Source organism: Tupaia chinensis, unplaced genomic scaffold, assembly GCF_000334495.1.
Source record: "Tupaia chinensis unplaced genomic scaffold, TupChi_1.0 Scaffold144318_1, whole genome shotgun sequence".
Taxonomy (NCBI): domain Eukaryota; kingdom Metazoa; phylum Chordata; class Mammalia; order Scandentia; family Tupaiidae; genus Tupaia; species Tupaia belangeri.
In genome coordinates, this window is record NW_006204176.1 from 492,712 (window position 1) to 514,238 (window position 21,527).

At 41.8% G+C, this 21,527-nt stretch overlaps 1 protein-coding gene across 1 annotated transcript in view; it reads left to right on the forward strand.

Moving 5' to 3' along the window:
- Window positions 1–21,527, forward strand: part of HMCN1 (hemicentin 1) — a 402,083-nt gene that overhangs the window by 353,063 nt on the left and 27,493 nt on the right. Inside the window, 8 exon segments of the mRNA XM_027767566.1 lie at window positions 6,001–6,150; window positions 6,448–6,585; window positions 8,039–8,160; window positions 9,032–9,269; window positions 16,487–16,549; window positions 18,195–18,314; window positions 18,971–19,105; window positions 20,388–20,501. Of these exon segments, the coding sequence (XP_027623367.1) occupies window positions 6,001–6,150; window positions 6,448–6,585; window positions 8,039–8,160; window positions 9,032–9,269; window positions 16,487–16,549; window positions 18,195–18,314; window positions 18,971–19,105; window positions 20,388–20,501 (1,080 nt within the window).

The window sequence follows — 21,527 nt, forward strand, 5'->3', positions numbered from 1 at the left end:
CAAAAAAAAAAAAAAGATAAAAAAAAAAAATGAAATGACCCTGGGCTGACCCTGTTGGGTAATGCTGATAATCCGCATGGCGATCCATGGTTTCCAGTCCCAGACTAGCTGCTTGAAAAATGTGTTGTGCATGTGCGCATGCTTGCCCCACATCCTCATCTGTTAAGAGCAGGCGGGAATTGGTCCATGTCGTTCCGCAACGTCAAGACTTTATTCACATCGAACTCCTAACATCAGGCAAAATCAACAGCACAATGATAGCAGCGGGAGGTGTGAGCCTGCTCCAGAGCCGTCCCAACACAGCGGCCCCACAAAGAGGGCATACCCCGAGTCTGTCCGAAGCCGTCACCAGGATGAAGCTGTCAGCACAGACTCTCTGTCAGTCACCTCGGTGACGCAGTATCGCTGCAGGTGTCAGGCCAGGTATCTCTCAAACCACAGCTGAGGGGGGTGGGAAACCAGTCCAGTTCTCTCCAGCCAGGGTCCCAGTGTAGTTAGCGTAATGACTGTGTCACAGGAGTCCCATGGAGTCAACTGCGGTTCAAGTCCTGGACCCGGTGGCTTAAACTCACGCCGGTTACGTGTGCCTGCATGCCCAAGATCCCGAGAGGAGAATGGAGAAGGGATTGCGGTGTGGCCATCCCCCCTGGGGGATGATTTCTCGCATTCTGTCTCTCTGTCTCTGTCTGATGAGCGCACGCGCCCTATAGCGAAAACCTCTCCGCCGCTATAGAGCGAAACCCTCTTAAAAAAAAAAAAAAAAAAAAAGGAGTGCTCGAGCACGGCAGCTGCTCCGGTTCACACGTAGGAGGGCAAGTTGCTGTGAACTGTTCTGGTTTATATGCTTCTTGAGAAACAAGTAGATGGTGTAATGATTTCACCAGGGCACTCCCATGTAGTTGACCATAGTTCGAGTCCCAGACCTGGAGGCTTGAAACTCACACCAGGTACGTGTACGTGCGTGCTCAAAATCCTGAGAGGAGAATGGAGAAGGGACTGCGGTGTGGCCATCCCTCCTGGGGGGTGATTTCTCGCTTTCTGTCTCTCTGTCTCTCTGGTGAGCACACATGCCCTGTAGCAAAAAATCTCTCTTAAAAAAAAAAACAAAAACAGGGACCAGCAATTAGCATAATGGCTATGTCGCTGGACTCCCATGTAGTCGACCACGGTTCAAATCCCGGACCCAATGGCTTAAACTCGTGCTGGACGCGTGTGAGTGCATGCCCAAGATCCTGAGAGGAGAACAGAGGAAAAGGGATTGCGGTGTGGCCATCCCCCCGGGAGGGGTGCTTTCCTGCTTTCTGTCTCTCTGTCTCTCTCTGTCTGTCTGGCGAGCACACATGCCCTATAGCAAAAACCTCTCCAAAAAAGAAAAGAAAAAAGAAAAAACAAAAAAACCTATATATATGTATATGCTTCTTTGAGAAGGGCCTTAGTGTGGCCGCAGGTCTTTATCTACAGTGCCACTTGATGTCTTTTTTCCAAACAAGTTCATAAATGTTTTTCCGTGTCCTTGAAGATAAGCAGATGTTGAGGTTTTCAATGTAAACTTGTTTGTCAAAATATGTTGTTTTGAAGACTGTGGTGTTGGGTGCTTAGCATAAATGAGGCCATATTTTTTAGCAGCACTATTCATCATGAGAAGAAGAAGTAGAGGAAAAAATATTGCAGTATGACCGTCCCCACTGGAACTGCTTTCTCTCTCCCTCTCTCTTTCTCCTTTCTCTCTCTTTTAATCTGGTAAGCACACACTCCCTCTAGGAAAAAAAAAAAAAAGAAACAAACGAACGAAAGAAAGAATTGAGGGAGTGATGAAGCAACATCATTGTGAAGGCCCATTTGACAAAGTGAAAGAGATTGACATGAAATGATTTATAGGACCCAGACAGACTGAAAGGGCGAGTGGAACGATGCCTGAGGCACGCTGAAAGTTCTGGTTTCCACTGAGGTGTTTTGTAGCTCCTCTCTGGTGGTAACAGGACCACAGTGATGGCAAGAAGTCAGTGGAGGTGGACAGTCTGCAGAGGATTTCAAGGATCCTGGATAGATAACCAGGTCTAGGAGACATCTGCTGAGCACTGGAGCTCAAGCTGTGCTGGGAGACCAGACAGCCAGGCCATGATCATCATCAGAGATGACCCAGAGAACTGATCCTACCACCCTTCTTCCCCTCAGGATGCAACTAAGGCTAAGAACCAAGTGGTCTGCAGCCCCCATTGGCCAGTCTAGTTGCAACACAGTTGCCATCACTCTCTGAGCTGTCTGTTCGTTGGCTTTCTCAGCAGTGCAAACCATCACCCTCTCAGAGAGGGACATACGCTGTATCCTCTACCTAGAAAGTCCTTCTCCCAGAAAGTTCATTAAGAACCTGATCTTTTTTTTTTTAAGAGCTATTTTATTTAGCTTTGTTTGTTTATTTATTTATTTATTTTTGGGAGAGGTTTTTGCTATAGGGCGTGTGCGCTCGCCAGACAGACAGACAGAGAGAAAAAAAGTGAGAAATCACCCCCCAGCGGGGATGGCCACACCGCAATCCCTTCTCCTCCATTCTCCTCTTGGGATCTTAGGCACGCACACACACGCACCTGGCGTGAGTTTAAGCCGCCCAGTCCAGGACTCAAACCACGGTCGACTACGTGGGAGTCCAGCGACATAGCCATTACACTAACTGCTGGTCCCTATTTATTTATTTTTTAAAATTTGATCAGAGAGGGGCAGAGCAAGAGAGAGAGAGAGAAAGAGGGAAAGTGAGAAAGCAAGCTTCCAGGTCTGGGACTCAAACCATGGCCAGCCATATGGGAGTCTAGCATCCTTAATCACCATGCCACCTGCCAACCAAGGAGTGGTACAGTGGTAATGCAACTAGATCCACATGGGAAATGTTCTGCGTTTGTGTCCTGCGACCTCCTTGAAATGCGGGGCATGTGTGAGAAAGGATGGACTCCAGTGTGTGGGCCCTGTCACGGAGGCCACTGTCTCTTTTTTTCTCTCCCTTGGAAGACATAAACTTGGAGAAAAAAGAGAACCTAAACTTTCTTTCAATCTTTGCTCCATTTTTACCTCCTTCTGAGACCTCCCTGAGTAGTAAATACTGCTACACATTGCTGTGTTTCAACTGCTCATGTATTGTGGAATTCCAGTTCACGTGTTTCCCCATTTCAGACATAAGCTCGATGAAAGTGAGACTCAGATTTTTTTTTTTCTGATCATTTTTTTACCCTTGAACAAATGAATGTAGTCCGGAACACAATGACTAAGTCAACATCAAAAGATATTTTCTCTCTCTAATAATCAAAGTAATACAAATGAAAATGGTGAAGTATTATCCTTACTGATTTTTCCCAGATTGAATACTACTGTATTTTCCCCCAGTGTACAATCATAGCTGTATCTGAAATACCTAGTGACTGTTTTTAAATATATTCAAAGACATCAGATAATGAATATTTTTAAATTTCACTGTCAGCCTCTTTCCATTATGTTTTCCTCTTCTTTCAAATCATGGAATTGACATAAAAACACATGTGTTAGCTACTTATTCTCTGCTAGTAACCAGTAATTTTGCTGAACAATGGAAAGATGCCGTGAAATTACTTTAGAGATAGTTTCAAAAAAAAATTATCATTTTTCAACCAACTTGTCTTAGTATGAATTTTGTAGCACTATCAAAAGCACAATATCCTTCTTTGATTTTTCTCAAGTTGAGCAGTTTCCAGTACAGACGTAATATGAAGAACCTGAACCCTCGATCTAAAACCCAAGACTGAACAGTGCCCCTTAGACCCTCCACACTCATGGTGGCAATGACCTCTAACAAAACTTACAGGTTGTTTTCTTCGTGAGCTCTCTTTTTTCTTCCTTTGTTCTCGTGAAGGAAGCGAGCGATAAAAGACCACTGGTTTTGTTATTATTTTTTTTGGAGAGGTTTTTGCTATAGGGTGCGTGCGCTCACCAGACAGACAGAGACATAGAAACAGAAAGCAAAAAATCACTCCCCAGGGGGGATGGTCACACCGCAATCCCTTCTCCTCCATTCTCCTCTCGGGATCTTGGGCACGCATGCACACACGCCCGACACGAGTTTAAGGCACCGGGTCTGGGACTTGAACTGAGGTTGACTACATTGGAGTCCAGCGACATAGCTATTGCGCTAACTGCTGGTCCCAATTTTGTTATTTATTATAGTCAACACCTTGTACAATAAACTCAGGTGTGTTCCTCCTTATCTCACCGAAATGTTCTTTTGATCAACACTCCCCCACCCCCAGCCCCTGATAACCATCACTCTACTTCTTCTGTGCGTTCAACTCGCTTACATTTCTCCATAACATATTCTTGAAAATTCTAACAGAATAGATGTTAAGTAGTCTCATCACAAAAATAAATATGTGAGGGACCAGCAGATGGTGTAATGATTATGTCACTGTACACCTACCTAATTGACTGTGGTTCGAGTCCCAGAGCTGGCGACTTAAAACACACCAGGTATGTGTGCATGTGTGCCCAAAATTCCAAGAGGGGAATGGAGGAGAAGGGATTGTGGTGTGGACATTCCTCCAGGGGAGTGATTTCTTGCTTTCTGTCTCTTTCTGTTTCTCCAGAGAGCGCACACATCCTATAGCCAAAATCTCTCTCTCTAAAACAGTATGTGAGGTAACAAATACACTACTTGATTTAGTTTAGCCATTTCATAATTTACACATATTTTAAAGCAACATGTTATACACAATAAATGTATATAATTTTTAAAAAATAAATAAACAATGGGGCCAGTAGGTGGCATGGCGGTTAAGGCACTGAACTCCCACGTAACTGACTGCAGTTCAAGTCCCAGATCTGTCAGCTTATCATGCCTGGTGCATGTGCATGCATGCCCAAAATCCCAAAAGGAGAAACGGAACAGCAGGGATTGTAGTGTGGTCATCCCCCCGGGGTGATTTTTCAATTTCCCTCTCACTGTCTCTCTCTTCCTGGCTAGTGTACATGCTCTATGGCAAAACAAAAACACACTAAAAAGAAACCAATGAACAAGCCAAAAAGGAAAAAAACATGAGTTTTGATGCCAAGAAGATCCACATATCCACATTCAGATTCTCATTGTGGCAGGGGAACCAGCAGCTGGTGTGGTGATTAAGGCACTGGACACTCTCATATGTCTGACCACGGTTCGAGTCCTGGACCTGACGGCTTGCTTTCTCACTTTCCCTCTCTCTCTATCTGTGTGTTTCTTTCTGGTCAAATTAAAATAAATGAATAAATAAACAAAATTAAATAAATAATTTTTTTAAAAAGATAACCATTGCAGCTATCATAGGAAGGCCACTTGAGTTCTCTGAGCTTTGTTTTCCTACCTTCAAACTGATGATTTAAAGTTACCTAATATGACTGCTGTTACAGTTAAAAGAGTTCATACAGGGCCAGCAGGTAGTGTAGTGGTTAAGGTGCTGGATCTCACATGGCCCACTCTGCGAGTCCAATTTTGGACCTAGCAGCTTAAAAAAACGCCAGGCACATGTGTGTGGGTGCCCGAAGTCCCGAGAGGAGTCACCCCTGCGGAGTGATTTCTCACTTTCCCTCTCTCTGTGTCTCTCTGGTTAGTACACACTCTATGGCAAAAATCTTTTAAAAAGAAGAGTTAATACATATTAAGTTGTTTACTATTGCTCATGGCATGCTCAATAAACTCTCACTGTCATCATTATTTCATCAACAACAAATGCTTTACTTTGGTTTGGGGACTGGACACTGATTTTATTCTTCTGCTTGTGAAATAATACTATGATGTTCATAAATTGGAAGGATTTATGGGGGATGATGGCTGTTACATGAAAGTAGAATATTTTAAGAGCTTACGTATTTCATTTTTAAATTCAGATGCCATATGACCTTTCTGATGTTAGAATAAGATTTGTAGCATCTCTGAATACTGGCCTTCATTCCCCCAATGTAATGTTAATGGAATTGCTTCCTTATCCAGGAATGTTTTCTCTTCTTCCATAGGTGGGCCCCAGCGAGCCAGAGGAAGTGTTATTGGAAATATTAACGATGTTGAATTTGGAATTGCTTTTCTCAATGCCACAGTTACAGATAGCTCTAACTCTGATACTAAAATAATACATGCCAGAATTACCAATGTACCTCGCCGTCTTGGTGAGTCCCTTTGCTTATCAAAGTTCTTCCATAAGCCTCTTTTTAAAGCATATATATTCTTATAGTTATTATTATTTCCACTTAACGTTTCTAAAGGATGTTACTACTATCATCAATATAGTAACCCTTAGCACTAGCCCAATGGTAAGCTTTAAAGGCACATTGGTTACTGGTATTGATTAATTGTGTGCTTCATCATAATTTAGAATATACCATTGTGAGTAATATGCTACAGAGACTATAATAATAGATGGGAACTACCTTTCCGTGTCACCCTATTTATGCTTTTATCTTCAGGTCCAGCAATGAGAAAAATAGTTTCGATTCTGAATCCCATTTATTGGACAACAGCAAAGGAAATAGGAGAAGCAGTCAATGGCTTTACCCTCACCAATGCAGTTTTCAAAAGAGAAACCCAAGTGGAATTCGCAACTGGTTAATATCAGCTGAATTTTTTTTTTTAATTTTGCCTTAGAGCATGTGTGCTTGCCAGATAGAGAGAGAAAAAGACAGAGACAGAGAGAGGGAAAGTGCGAAATCACCCCCCTCCCCCAGGGGGGATGGCCATGCTGCAATCCTTTTTCCTCCATTCCCCTCCTTGGATCTTGGGGATGCATGCACATGTGCCCAGAGTGGTTTTTAAGCCACTGGGTCTGGGGCTCAAACTGTATTTGACCATGTGGGAGTCCAGCATGCCATCTGCTTGTCCCCAGTATCAGCTCAACTTAATATCCTATGACTATGTAAAAAGTAGTGCTAGTTAAGAAAAATTTGTTACATGTTCCCACAGAGAATAATTACATGGTTTTTGATGCAATCTTGTCATGAATGATATAAAAGGAATTTCATGTTTTCCTGTAAACTTATACTGACATAAAGTCTATAAAAGGCCATATATTCTCAAGCTCTAAAGCAGTTTTCTCCCCAAAGTTTTTTTTTTTTCTGTATTTTTCTCTTCAAGTCTTTAGAGGTTTTTGTTTTTCTTTTAAATTTCCAAATGGCACATGTGCTCACCTGAGAAAGACAGTGAGAGAGGGAAAGAAAGCACCCCTGCCCCCAGGGGCACGGTCACACTGCCGTCTCTTCTCTATTTCTCCATCCTGTCAGAATTTGAGCACACACAATCATATGCTACATTTTTGCCACATAAAAAGACATCTTAGAGGGCTGGATGGTGACACCGTGGTAAAACTGTGCTCTGTAAGGCTGACCCACGTGAGAAGGTTCTAGGTTCATGTCAGAGACTTCCCTGAGTACATCAGGTACACACACACCTATGACCCAGGGCTGCTTGAGGCTGGGAGTGGATCATAGTATCAGGACCTTCTTGGGAATGCTCTCTCTGTCTCTCTTTCTGTGTTGTTCTTGCGGAGTGAAAGAAACAAACTTAACAAAAAGAGAAATTTTAGAAGAAACTTTTTCGTAAACCCAATTCATTAATTGGGAGGCTAAAATGCTAATTTAATTCTCCTAATCTATGCTTTTTTTTCCTCAAGTTTAAACTGAAACAGTAGGCTGAACTGACATGTAAGGTAAATTTGCTCTGTTTACACAAATGATACTTTTTTTGCTGTTAAAATGAACATGTTGTGGGACCAGCTGGTAGCATAGTGGCTAAAGCACTGGACTTCCCACATGGCCAACTGGAGTTTAAGTCCCAGACCCAGCAGAAAATCATATTGGGTACATGTGTGTGCATGCCCAGAATCCCAGGAGAAGACTGAAGGAGAAGGGATTATGGCATGGCCATCTTCCCTAGGGGGCTGATTTCTTACTTTCCCTCTCAACATCCCTCTCTGGTGAATGCACATGCACTGTGGCAAAAACTTTTTTTAAAAAAAGAAAAAGAAACAGAAAGAAAAATGAATGTGTTATATGTAATCCCCAGGAGAAATCTTGCGGATGACTCACATTGCCCGAGGTTTGGATTCTGATGGTGCCTTGCTGTTGGACATCGTTGTGAGTGGCTATGTCCTGCAGCTGCCGTCACCTGCTGAAGTCACTGTAAAGGTAAATGGCAGAACACATTTTTAAATACACCTACACTGCCTCTGACTGTAATGGTAACCGGATACGTCCAAGACATGCAGAGAAGTTGTGCATTTTCCCTTGTTCACTTTGGAGAGTAAATGTTAAAACCACTAAAGTTATGAATGACTCCTTGGTCTTTGTTGAAGGAATTCTCTTCAGGAATAAATCTATGTTCGTGATTTTATTCCCCTGCTTATCAAGACCAAGATTTGGGCCAATTGTTTCCTTCTTTTTTAGGTAAGAATAGTAATTCTTGAAAACAGTGCAAGTTTTGGTATTCCATCTACAAAACTACTTCAGAAATTAAAGAATGATTAAAAACTACCTTTCACATCTTTCTATATTTTTGCCCTCCATTTTTCAGTATCTTAGGACACTATAATTTATGACAGTAAAATTAGGACGCTAATGTAGTTACAATAAAAAGGTTCAGACTTTAAGGTATTTCCTGAACACTACTGTACAATTACTATTTTATCTAGCATAATGCATTTATTTACTTATTCTGTGAGGCAGAGAGCCCATATCTGCAGCTGGTTCTTGAGACCAGGATCTATCCCGCAGATTCAGCCAGTCCTGTGGATCATGGGCACCTGAGTGTCCAGCATACACACGGAGATTCCTGGACACAAACCTGCAACCTTCCCATGAGGGTGCTCTGCCTCACACCCTCGCAGAGCATAGTGTTTCATGGCTGTTCCACAGTGCAGCCCCTCACACTATGTATTTTTTAGCCCTGAGACCTTTTTTTAAAAATGATTACTATTTGTTTCTGCATCTCATAGTACCCATAAGAAAAATAAAATAGTATGAGCCATGTGGAACTGCAAATCTATATTGTTCTCCTCAGGATTACACAGAGGACTACATTCAGACAGGGCCAGGGCAGCTGTACGCCTATTCCACCCGGCTGTTCACCATGGATGGCATCAGTGTGCCGTACACGTGGAATCACACCATTGTCTATGACCAGGCACGGGGACGAATGCCATTCTTGGTAGAAACACTTCATGCATCTTCTGTGGAATCTGACTATAACCAATTAGAAGAGACTTTGGGTTTTAAAATCCATGCTTCCATTTCCAAAGGTAATGTTCTTAAATATTCCTATCTTTATGCCATCTGCTCCCTCCAAAAAGTGTAAAAAGAACTTCATTGATATCCAAAATAAAGATGTCCGGGCTAGATTTAACAGGGTGATAACAGGTTTTGCAAGTCTGTTACTGTGCTTTGTTGTAGGTAAAACCAATCCCACTGGAGTCGTAAATTTAGTTTATTAATATGCTTCTTCATGCTGCATAGTGGAGCTGTTATTGTTCTCTCCCCTATGTGCGAAGAGGGTTAAATATACATAATCTCTCAGAATTATTTTTCTTGAGGTAATGAAGTCCATTTGTTTGTTAAGGGATTTTTTTTTTAATTTCTGAAACATACTATAAAGCTGTATCTTAACCTACAAACTAGTCAAAGTAGTTTCTGTCCTTTAAAAATCAGCTTGTAAAATTATACTGCAGTAGTTGGGATTCTGTCATTTTTTTTTTGTTCCTGAAAATTAAAAATTTTGATCTGTTTTTCACTTCTCAAGCAGAGGTCCACACCCTTGATCTAAACAGTTCCTCTGCGCTCCACATTCCTTTGCTGTGTCCATTCTCTGAGATTTGCTTTTTAATCGTGAGGGCCACCAGAGCACATTCTGTGAGGGTTTGATGCTGGGAGATACTTGCATGTAGTTACGTTACAAACAAGAAATGTTGGCATGACTTTAGCTTTGACCTTTAGGCTCCCATGAGTACACCCAAAAGGATTCGCATTGACCTGGTGAATGTGTATGTTTTGCTCAATACTAGCTTTCCTTAGATAGACCCAAGGAGATTTTAAATAGCCCCATTTTGTTTTTATTATACTGAGCATATAAAAATTCTTTTTAAATTTAACTTTATTTATTTATTTATTTTCATTTGACCAGCGAGAGACAGAGTTAGAGGGAGTAAGAGTGAAAGAAAGAGAGAGGGGGAGAGGGAAAATCAGAGAGCAATCTGCCAGGTTTGGGACTCGAACTGTGGTTGGCCATATAGGAGTCCATGTGGGAGTCAAGAATTATGTATGTGCACTCATTTTTAAGAAACCTCCAGGGACAAGCCCTTAACCACCATGCCACCTGCCAGCCCTCCCCTTTTTTTTAAGTAATTCTATTTAATTATTTATTTATTTATTTATTTATTTATTTATTTATTTATTTTGGAGAGGTTTTTGCTATAAGGGCGTGTGCACTCGCCAGACAGACAGTGAGAGACAGAGAGACAGAAAGCAAGAAATAACCCCCCAGAGAGATGGCCACACCACAATCCCTTCTCCATTCTCCTCTCAGGATCTTGGGCATGCATGCACACGCACCTGGTGTGAGTTTAAGCCACTGGATCCGGGACTCAAACCATGGTCGACTACATGGGAGTCCAGTGACATAGACATTGTGCCAACTACTGGTCCCTAAATAATTCTTTTAAAAGAAATAAAAATTTAAAAATGTGAGAACATAGTAAACTCAAAATATAAGTACACATTTTTTGAGATAATCACCGATTATCTCAATCACTGAGTCCCATAATGCCACACCTCCCCAAACCACAGCCTCACCACCTCTTCATTTTTCTATCATCCTGTCTGTTCAGGCCACTTGAACAAAAGAAAGGAGCTACTGGAACAAAGAGTTATGTTTTCTCTTCCCCAGTTGTGCTTGAAAGGCTTTGTGGCATCTCTAAGGGTGTTTTTGGGGATCTGGGTCCTGCTGTGTAAGGGACACATCCTGAGACCCTTACTGTGCTTGGGTACTACGATTCTCTGAATGACATCTAATATATATGCCATTTATTGTTGACATCGTTCCTGTGAATTTCAAGAATTATGTACATGCACTCATTTTTGAGTGACCACCAGGGGGCAAGCTTGTGGTTTTGGTAGCGTCACCACCAAATTTTTTGTCTTTTTATGCTGGTTCTAAACTTGAGCTGATTCTAGTGCAATTAACAGAATCATCTACAGTGCTAGATGAAAGTACAGACTTGTGGGCGCGAAGATATTTATTTAGCAAGTATAATACATGCCCCTGGGAGTCTGTATTTTTCACACAGATCCTGAATCATTCCAGTGTATATGGTATACACGTTGGTCAAGACTGCTGGAAACTCCTAGTCAGGCAAACTTGAAAATAAATCAATCTCATCAAAGAAAATTTTATATCTTAAAAGTAAGGAGGAAAATAGAGAGGCAAGACATTTATGGGACACAGAAATGGGTTATTATCTGTTGATGATAACATGTTTTGTATCCTCCACTGGTGTGAAGTGTATTCCTGTTGGGTAAATTCAAAATACAAGCTAAGTGATATATAGTGATTAAATGTATAAAATAAATTAAACTTTTTAACACTCTATCTTTCATGGGGGGGAAAAAATAAGATGAGAACGTAATTAACTTATGCACCAAGAAAATATATGTGCATACTATATAGTATTGACCACTGTGATAGACCTAAATATATACAAGACTGAAAAATCAGGAAGATAGAAGCAAATTACCACCAAAACCATAAACAGAAAATGTATAAAGGTATAAATAATGATGATAAGTGAATGTGAAGAAACTACCTTTATTAATAAACAAAGAAATGCAAATTAGGAAAATGAGGACCCATTCACATTAGTGGCTACTGCCAGGTATTGCAGAGGTGTAGGAAAATGAAAACCTTCCTACACTGTTGGCAGTGCTATCAATTGATTCAACATTTCTAGAAGGTGCTACATATCATTAGTCTTTCAAATGTCTAAATCTTTTCAGTTATGTCATTGTAAGGGTCTGTCCCTAAGAAAATCACAGAGACAGCCAAAGATGAATGTTCAGCAAGTTTCATTTGGTGTTATTTATAATTATAAAAAAAAAAATCCTGCAAGTGGGAAATAAATATGGAAATAATGAAAAATATGTATGATAAACTTTTTTTAAGAATAATTTTATTTTTATTTTTTTTTTAGAGGTTTTTGCCTTAGGGCATGTGTGCTCACTGGGAGAGAGACAGAAGCAGAGACAGTGAGAGGGAAAGTAAGAAACCACCCATCCCAGGAGGAGGATGGCCACAGCAGAATCCCTTCTCTTCCCTCTTGAGATCTTGGGCATGCACACACACACACTTAGCACATTTCAAGCCAATGGTTCCAGAATTCGAACTGCAGTAGGCCATGTGGGAATCCAGTGACGTAACTGCTACCCCATATGCTGGCCCTAAAAGAATTCTTTAATTTAATTTAATTTAATTTATTATTATTATTATTTTAAATTTTGAATAAAGAGAGAAAGAGAAGGAGAAATTGAGAAAGTGAGTCACCAGGTCCAGGACTCAAAATATGATTGGCCACATGGGAGTCCAGTGCTTCAACCACCATGCCTCCTTCTGACTCTGAATGATAAACTCTTGAAACAATCATAGAAACCATTGTTTTCAAAGTCTATTCATTCCATGAGAAAGACGAAGAGACAGAGAGACACATCTCTAAGAAGGACTCGCAGTGCAGCCCACATCCAGTCTCAGCTGACCGGAATCTCAGGCACATTCATGCTCCCCATGCCTTGAAGGAGGTCCTGGGATGAGAACACAAGACCTCTCCCATATGGGTCCACTTGTATTTCCACTCTGTCACCACCTGCATCCATTTTTAAATGATGTTGAAGATATACCTCTATTTTTTAACATATATTTAAGTGCCTACCACCTGCTAGATCCTGTTCAAGGAATTGACAGAACATCTGTGAACAAGTGACAAAGAGAATGCTCACGACCTAATAATGATTGTAAAGCAGTACTATATGATTCAAAGCTGGGGTGCCCGTGCCCAAGCAAATATAAGCAAATCTGTATACTAGTTAAAAACACAGATTTCTGGGTCTTTTCCTTGTCAATTCTGATAGGAGTGGGACCATAGGATTCTTATATGTGTATATATGTATATATATATATATATATATATATATAAAACCTCCAGGTCTGGGACTAGAACCATGGTTGACTATGTGTGTATATATATATATATATATATATTTCTCTTTTTTTGAGAGAGAGCAATTTTTGCTGTGGGTACATGTGCTCACTGGAGACACAGAGAGACAGAAAGCAAGAAATCATTCCCTGGGGCCATGCAACAGTCCCTTCTCCTCCATTCTCTTGGAATTAGGGGCACACATGCACCCAGTGTGAGTTTCAAGTCACCAGGTCCAGGGTGCGAATCACAATTGACCATGTGGGAGTCTAGTGCCATAACCATTGTGTCACCTGCTGGTCCCCAAAATTTGTATTTTTAGCTTATTATTGTTTAGCTTTTTGCTGTAGTGTGCATGCACTTGCTGCAGTTAAACAGAGACAGACTGAGAGAGAAAATGAGAAATCCTCCCCTAAGGGAGATGACCACACTGCAATCTCGGGATGTGGGGCACACACGCCCTCATGCTCGGTGTGTCTTTCAAGGTGCTGGGTTAGGGACTCGAACTGCAGTTGTCCATGGGAAATCCAGCACCTTCACCACACCATCGACTGGCCCCAGGAGCCATATCTTTAATAGATTCTCTAAATGGTTTTTATTAGTAGTAAGCTTGACTTTATTAGCCTGTATATTCTAACTTAATTTTAAAGTAAATATTTATAAAAGTGGCTAGAAGGAAAAACATCAAAATCTCAGCAGTTCCACGTGACAAGACTTTGGGGAATTTTATGTAGTGCTTTTCACAGTTTCTATTATCATACATTATTATAACAGAAGCAAATATTTTGTATTGCCCCTACTATCTTGAAATGAAAATCATAACTAATATCATTCAAAATAACACATTTTAACTATAATATGAAGAACAAACAGGGAGGAAAATAACTTATAATAAAGTATGCTATATATATTCTTTAAGAGAGATATTTTGCTATAGAGTGCATGCACTCGTTGGAGAGACAGAGACAGAAAGACAGAAAGTGGGAAATCACCCGCTGGGGGCATGGCCACGCCATAATCCCTTCTCCTCCATTCTTCTCTCAGGATTTGGGGCATGCACTTACATGCACCCAGCATGAGTTTTAAACCTCCAGGTCTGGGACTAGAACCATGGTTGACCGCATGGGAATCCAGCGACATAATTATTACACCATCTGCTGGTCCCAAAGTATGCTATATTTTAATATGAAAATCTTGGGACAGAGTAGTCACATGCTTGAACCTGGGTATAAAATCCAAATTTCATATACCTGAACCCAGTATAGAATCATTATATATATATACTTTATATATAGGAACACACACACACACACACACACACACACACAAGCACTTTTAGTAATGTTCTTAATAAAATGAAGTACAAGCAGTTGCCAAATGATAATGATAGTTACCTTTCTAGAAAAGTCATATATTTAACTCATGTGAAAAATGTTTCATTTGTAACAGACAAGTTTAAAGCTTAGATCATTAAAGCTTTCTCACTTCTGTGAGTCTTGCAGAGCAAGGGTCAAATCTTCATCTTGCAGAACTATTCCACACATTGCAGTTTCATAAAACTGCCCAGGACCTGCCTTCCTCACTAAATTGGAATCATTTATATCATGACAATCAAGTATCCCGCCCCCTAAACTTCCCAAATGCCACCAATGGAAGATACCTCACCCATTTAGAACCGAAAATCTGAAGCTGTTTGTATCAGATAACCACCTGTTATATGACATGTTTTTATCACAGTTCTACCCAAAAACTGTGCCCTACACCACATACTGGTTGGAATAAGGGCTGTGTGAATAAATGGGTAAGTGGGGCGTTGGCCGTAATCCTGACCTGACGTTGTACTGACTTGCATCTAGCTCTTGCTCCAGTGCGTGTTAACTTTTTGACATTAGGCAACCTAATAGCCTCAGTTTCAAATTTCTCACCCAGAGCACAGCTATGGTGGAGTGCTGCTTAGACAGTCTGCTCCACTGGCTGGAACCACATGGAGACCTGGGTTTGATTCCCAGTACAACCCAGACGCCAGGTGAGGTGGCCCTTGCCTGTAATCCTAGCAATTTAGGAGTTTGAGGTTCAAGGCTGCCCTGGACAACAGAGTGAGACTAAGAAACAGCCAGAGGTGTTGGTATGGAACTGCAGTCCTGGTTGGTTGGTTGAGGCAGGGGAATCTCAACATACTGAGATCCTGTATTTTTTTACTTTAAAAAAAAAAAAAAGGGCAGAGCAGAGGAGAAGAGCAGATGGCATAGTGGTTAAGGCACAGGACTCCCACACGACCAACTGCAGTTCAAGTCCCAGACCTGGCAATTGAAAATTATGCTGGGCTCGTGTGCATGTGTGCCCAAAATTCTGAGAAGAAAAAGGAGAAGAAGGGATTGTGGCATAGCCATTCTCCTCGGGGGTGATTTCTCACTTTCCCTCCATCTCTCTGTTCCTCTTTGGCAGGCACACTTTATGGCAAAAACCTTTAAGGAAAAAATGGGTATCGGGACAGTCGGAGAGTTATGAGGCTTAAACGAAGTCAGCACAAAGCTCACAGCACCCTGTGTGGACAGAGCACCATCCAGTGACTGGTTAGCCGTATGTGCTATTAATGGATGCTCTGTTCCACCCATCCTAGCTCCACTCCCCCGCATGTGCACAGTGACTTGGACACTCTCAGGAAAAATATTTTTCACTTCACTTGTTCTTTTGGTTAGCGCGTTATTCCCTGACATCTCACTTAAATTTGGTCTATCACAATCTGTCTGTTTTCTTGCTTCGACTACTTGCAAAGGGAAAACAGTCAGACCTGGGGGACTTGGATTCAAATGCTCGACATTGCAAATGGCGGAGAGCCACAAAAGGAAGAAGCTTCTTTATGGAATTTCTTTTTCACTGGCATAAATTATTTTTCAGATGCTTGAACACTACAATTCCTTGTACAACAAAAAGGAACGCATCAACTGGAGAAGTGGGACTTTGCCTGAGGTTATGCCTGGCATCCACATTGATCTTGGATCCTTTCTAGTTATCAGGGAAATGTTTTATTTAATTTTCTTTCAATGTAAGCAATTTAAACAGAAAAGCTAGTTCCAGAGGCAGATCGCCAGCAATCTCTGGGCTATGATTCATTTAGTTCTTGGTTGAGAAATAGGACAAGTTTTCCATCCCTGCTTGTTTTCACCTACTGCGTTTTTGTGTCACGTGTTTCGTCTTCCCAGGGAAGATTGTCCTGGGAGGATCCAGGTACTGATATTCTACTAAGGCCATTAACTCTGCTTCCCTCTCTGTGGTAGGAGAGCGAAGTAATCAGTGCCCTTCTGGGTTCGCCTTAGACTCAATTGGACCTTTTTGTGCTGGTAAGTACAGGAAGAAAGCACTTCTTATTTCTATAAATGTGACCTTTAATGACCATGTAATGCTTTTTTTTGGCTAGGCGCTTTAACAGTCTTATAAACATTCCATTGAAGCTGAGGAAACAGACATTAACTAAATGTTAAAAGAACTGCCAAGCGCACCCAGCATCAGGGGGCAGGGCTTGATTTGAACTTAAAGTAAAGAACGTAGCCCATGTCTTTCAGTTTGGCCACAGCCAACTGTGTCAGGGATAGTGACCAAGTCCCGAAGTGCCATGATCAGAGACAGCTGAACCCCCTCCACCTGCTGCTCCACTGCCCGCGATGATCCAGCCCTAAGTCACCTAACCCTGCTATAGCTTAATCACAGCACAGGGCAGGACTGTGCACCTATGACGAATGTCTACCCCAACTTGGTCCCACCAAAGGACCAGTGCAAGACAGTCACAGAGAAGTAAACAGCTAAGTAATTGACTTGAGCACAGACTGGTGTACACAGTGCTTTTTCCCACTGGTAGGCAGGGTAATGCCTTCTAAAAAATGTGGTCTTTGGACTGGCAAGGTTCTAATCCCAGCTCTGTCAGTAATAACTTGTGTGACCTTGGGTGATTTATTTCACCTCATTCTTCTTCAGTTTTGTCATGCAGAGTAAGTACAGCAATAAAATGGCCACCTCCTAGGAGGGCTGTGAGGCTTGAGTAAGGCAAGTGAAGAGCGTGTTCATCACAGCAGGTGTTAAATATAATTTAGCTGTCATCCCTGCTACTTTAGGTTATCATCTGAACATCTGTTCACTGTCAGATTACTTGGCAATCCAAATTAATTTTTACTAGAGATTTCATTCTGTGGCTCTTAGAACTTCTTTAAAAATTATATTTGATTCATATGGGAACAGCAGTTGGCGTGATGGCTGTGTCACTGGACTCCCATGTAGTCAACTGCGGTTCGAGTCCCAGGCCCAGTGGCTTAACCTCATGCCGGGCGCGTGTGCATGTGTGCCCAAGATCCTGAGAGGAGAATGGAGGAGAAGGGATTGTGGGGTGGCCATCCTCCCTGGGGGGTGATTTCTCACTTTCTGTCTCTCTGTCTCTCTCTGTCTTTTTGGTGAGTACATGCACCCTATAGCAAAAACCTCTCCCCCCAGAAAATTATATTTGACTCAACTCATTGGCCTCTATAAATGTTTTAGTCCTTTCTTTGTTGCTAGTAATAGAAGTCTGGGTGATTTATAAGGAACAGGAGTTTACTTAGCTCATAGTCTTGGAGGTCCAAGGTCACAGGGCCATACCTGGTGAGGGCCTTGTTGGTAGGTATTCTACACAGTCTGGAGAGTGACACAGGGCCTCACGTGTGAAGAACACACGTGTCTCCATCCACATCTGTGTGTCTCTGCTCTGATTTCTCTCTCCTTATGAACCTATCAGGAGTCAATCATGGGGCCTTACCCTAATCACCTCCCAAGCCTCTTATTCCTTATTCAAGTTGTTTCCTCATCCTACTGTCACAACAGGAACCCAGTCTCCATGCACCATTAGGGGAGGGGGATACATTCAAACCAGCGCCATAAGCAACTATTTTCACTGGCTTTGGTATCTCCTAGAAAGTGGGAGCTTTACCTCCTGACTGGGCCCTCTGTTCCTTCTTTCAGATGAAGATGAATGTTCCTCGGGGAATCCCTGCTCCCACACCTGCCATAATGCCATGGGAACCTATTACTGCTCCTGCCCGAAAGGCCTCACCATTGCTGCGGATGGAAGGACTTGTCAAGGTAGCCACAGAGCCCAACGCCATAGGTGCATGGACACAAAGGCCAAAGCACCTTCGTCCAGGCAGTGTGGTAGAGCATTCCTCTTCTTTCCTCCTGCCTCACCACTCCTCAGCCATACATGGAGAGGTTTTCTCTCAAACAGGAAAGCCCAAAAGAGGGAATCACTGCTCACACACTGCTTTCTAACAGCAGGAGTCACTCACTCAGCATCCCAGAGAGAAATGGCGTGGTCCATGTCTTCAAACCACCACATTCGGCCTGCCGCAGTGACCGCGGTTACTTGAGGTCCTTGATGCACAGGCCCCGGGTCCCCTTCCCACGTGTCCCTTTACATGCGTGATACTCACACACATGCCTGTGAGGCTGGCTAGGCAGGGGCAGATCGCAGTGGGAAGACCCTGTTGGAGGGGTCTCAATCTCTCTCTCTCATGGAGAAATAAACTTTCTAAATGAGCCACCCCATTTATCAGTGGTCTAATGAACCAGTCTGTGAAGTTACCACACTGGGTTTGTTAGCTATTCTAGCCACTCCACTGAAAACCCAGTCCCACCTTCCTTGTGCTCATGTGTTTTTCGGCGGTGTTCACTGCTTTTCCTATCTCTGTCACAGGGCGGTTTCCTCAGCTGTGTTTGCGTTAACTGTCCCTCTGTTCCAGATATTGATGAATGTGCCCTGGAGGGACACACATGCCATGCTGCTCAGGACTGCGACAACACTATCGGGTCCTATCGCTGTGTGGTCCGATGTGCAGGTGGCTTTCGAAGAACTTCTGATGGGCTGAGTTGTCAAGGTCAGAAAATGGAAGCTTTTTCTTTATTTTCATGGTACCCCTTCCGAATGCTTTACAGTAGACTCTCTCAGAAAGCTCTAAGGGGGAGGAGCCAAGTAAAGGGAGGGAATGGGGAGTTATCAAAGGAGTGGGATTCCAGTCCCTTCAGAAAACTTAAATCAGAACTTCATTTTCCATGATTTATGAGCTGAACTTCTTAATAAAGATCCTGTTTAGATATAATAGTCCATGGCTATTATAAATTTTTGTAGCACAGTGGTTTTGCAATAACATTTACCCCTTACCATTTGAGAGAGGAGATCATACAGTGTGATCTAATGGAACCCATGTCATTAAACTCCATTGTATTAATTAATAACGAAATGTTTATTAGAGGATCTTTTAAAATAGACTTCATTTATTTACTTATTTTGCCATAGAGCATGTGCACTTGCCAGAGATATACAGTGAGAAACAGTGAGAGGGAAAGTGAGAAATCACCCCCCCAGGGGGCATGGCCACACTGCAGTCCCTTCTCCTCCATTCTCCTCCCAGGATTCTGGCCACACCCACACATATGCCCAGCCTGATTTTCAAACCACCAGGTCTGGGACTCAAACCACTGTTGGACATGTGGGAGTCCAGAACCTTAACCACCACGCCACCTGCTGGCCCAAAGAGACTTTATTTTTGGAGCAGTTTTAAATTCGCAGCAAAATTGCATAGAAAAGAGAGAAGGTACAACATACAAGCAAGTACACAAGAGTTTGAGGAGTTCACACCTAGATTCTTTATTATACTATGACCCAAGTGGTGTTCGGGAAGTTATTTGGCAATGACATTAGACAGAGAGAAATGCTGAAGTTGCTGAAGACAAGCACAATGTGCACCAAGTCAGGAGAAGCAAGAATGGGAAAGAAAGGTCAATTGCAAAAGACCTTAGTGCTTTTTTTTTTTTTCTCTGTCTTCAGCATCCTAGTTTGTTAGCAACATTCCAGGGCTAAAACTTACTAGAAATGGAAGTGGGAGTCGTATGGTAAAATACTGTAGGGGAGTGTTTTATTGACACAGTTCTCCATCATTTGCAAATGTCTACCCCTGAGGAGTACTGGAGACAGATATCCAGTCCAGCAGCTAATTCTGTCAACTATTTAGCAGATCATAAGAGGGTAAATGTATTGGATTCGTTTTAGAGAAGTTCTTAAACATGGTAATGATTAAGATTATTAGAATGGTAAACATTTGTGATAAATTAACTCACGTTTCCTAATAGTATATAATGAGGTTTTGTTTTATTTAACAGATATTAATGAATGTCAAGAGTCCAGCCCCTGTCATCAACGCTGTTTCAATGTGATAGGAAGTTTCCACTGTGGCTGTGAACCTGGGTATCAGCTCAAAGGCAGAAAATGTATGGGTGAGTAAAAGGCTTTGAATTGAAAGCCATGGTTTCTCTGTACCTTCTTCATGTTCCTGATTTAAATGCATGTGTGTGTCTTGGGACCAATTCCTATTAATATACAGGTTGCTGATCTAAACATATTTCCATGCAAAAACAAAATTAAGTCAAATATGTTTTACTGGTTTCATTTTTCCAACTAGATAACCATTCTTACCATTTTCTCTATTTACTGAATATCATCAACAAATATTAATAAATATATACACACACAGTTTGTGTGTATATATATATATATATATATACATATGTGTATAAAGTTAATATACACCATCCCTGGTGGTGCAGCAGCACTGCAATGCTCCATGATACTGAAGCCACATGGGAAGGTCCCAGGTTTGCATCCTGAGGTCTCCCTATACATACCTGACACATGTGTGCTTGCCCATGATCCTGGCTTGATGAAGCCGGTGAAGGATCATTGCATGAAGTCTACTGGAGGACTTTCTCTCTCACTTTCTTTCTCTCTCTCAAAGAAGAAATAAATATACTTTTTTTTGGGAGGGAGAGGTTTTTCTTTGCTATAGGGCACGTGTGCTTGCCAGACAGACAGAGAGAGACAGAGAGATAGCAAGAAATCACCCCCCAGGGGGGATGGCCACACCGCAATCCCTTCTCCTCCATTCTCCTCTGGGATCCTGGGCACACATGCACATGCGCCCAGCATGAGTTCAAGCCACCAGGTCTGGGACTTGAACCGCGGTCGACTACGTGGGAGTCCAGCAACATAGCCATTATGCTAACTGCTGGTCCCAAGAAATAAATATACTTTAAAAATGGAAAAAAAAGTTAATATATATAAATTTTTATTTTTCATGCGGAGGAAGTGGTTTGTTTGGCTTCTAGTTAGTTCTGTGAAGTAATATTTTTTTAGATTTTTAAATTTTTATCATTTTGTTTTTTTTTTTCTTTTTTCATACTTAACCACTGTTTTTTTTTTTTTTTTTTTTTTGGCCAAGAGGTTTTTTTTTTAGGGGATTTTTG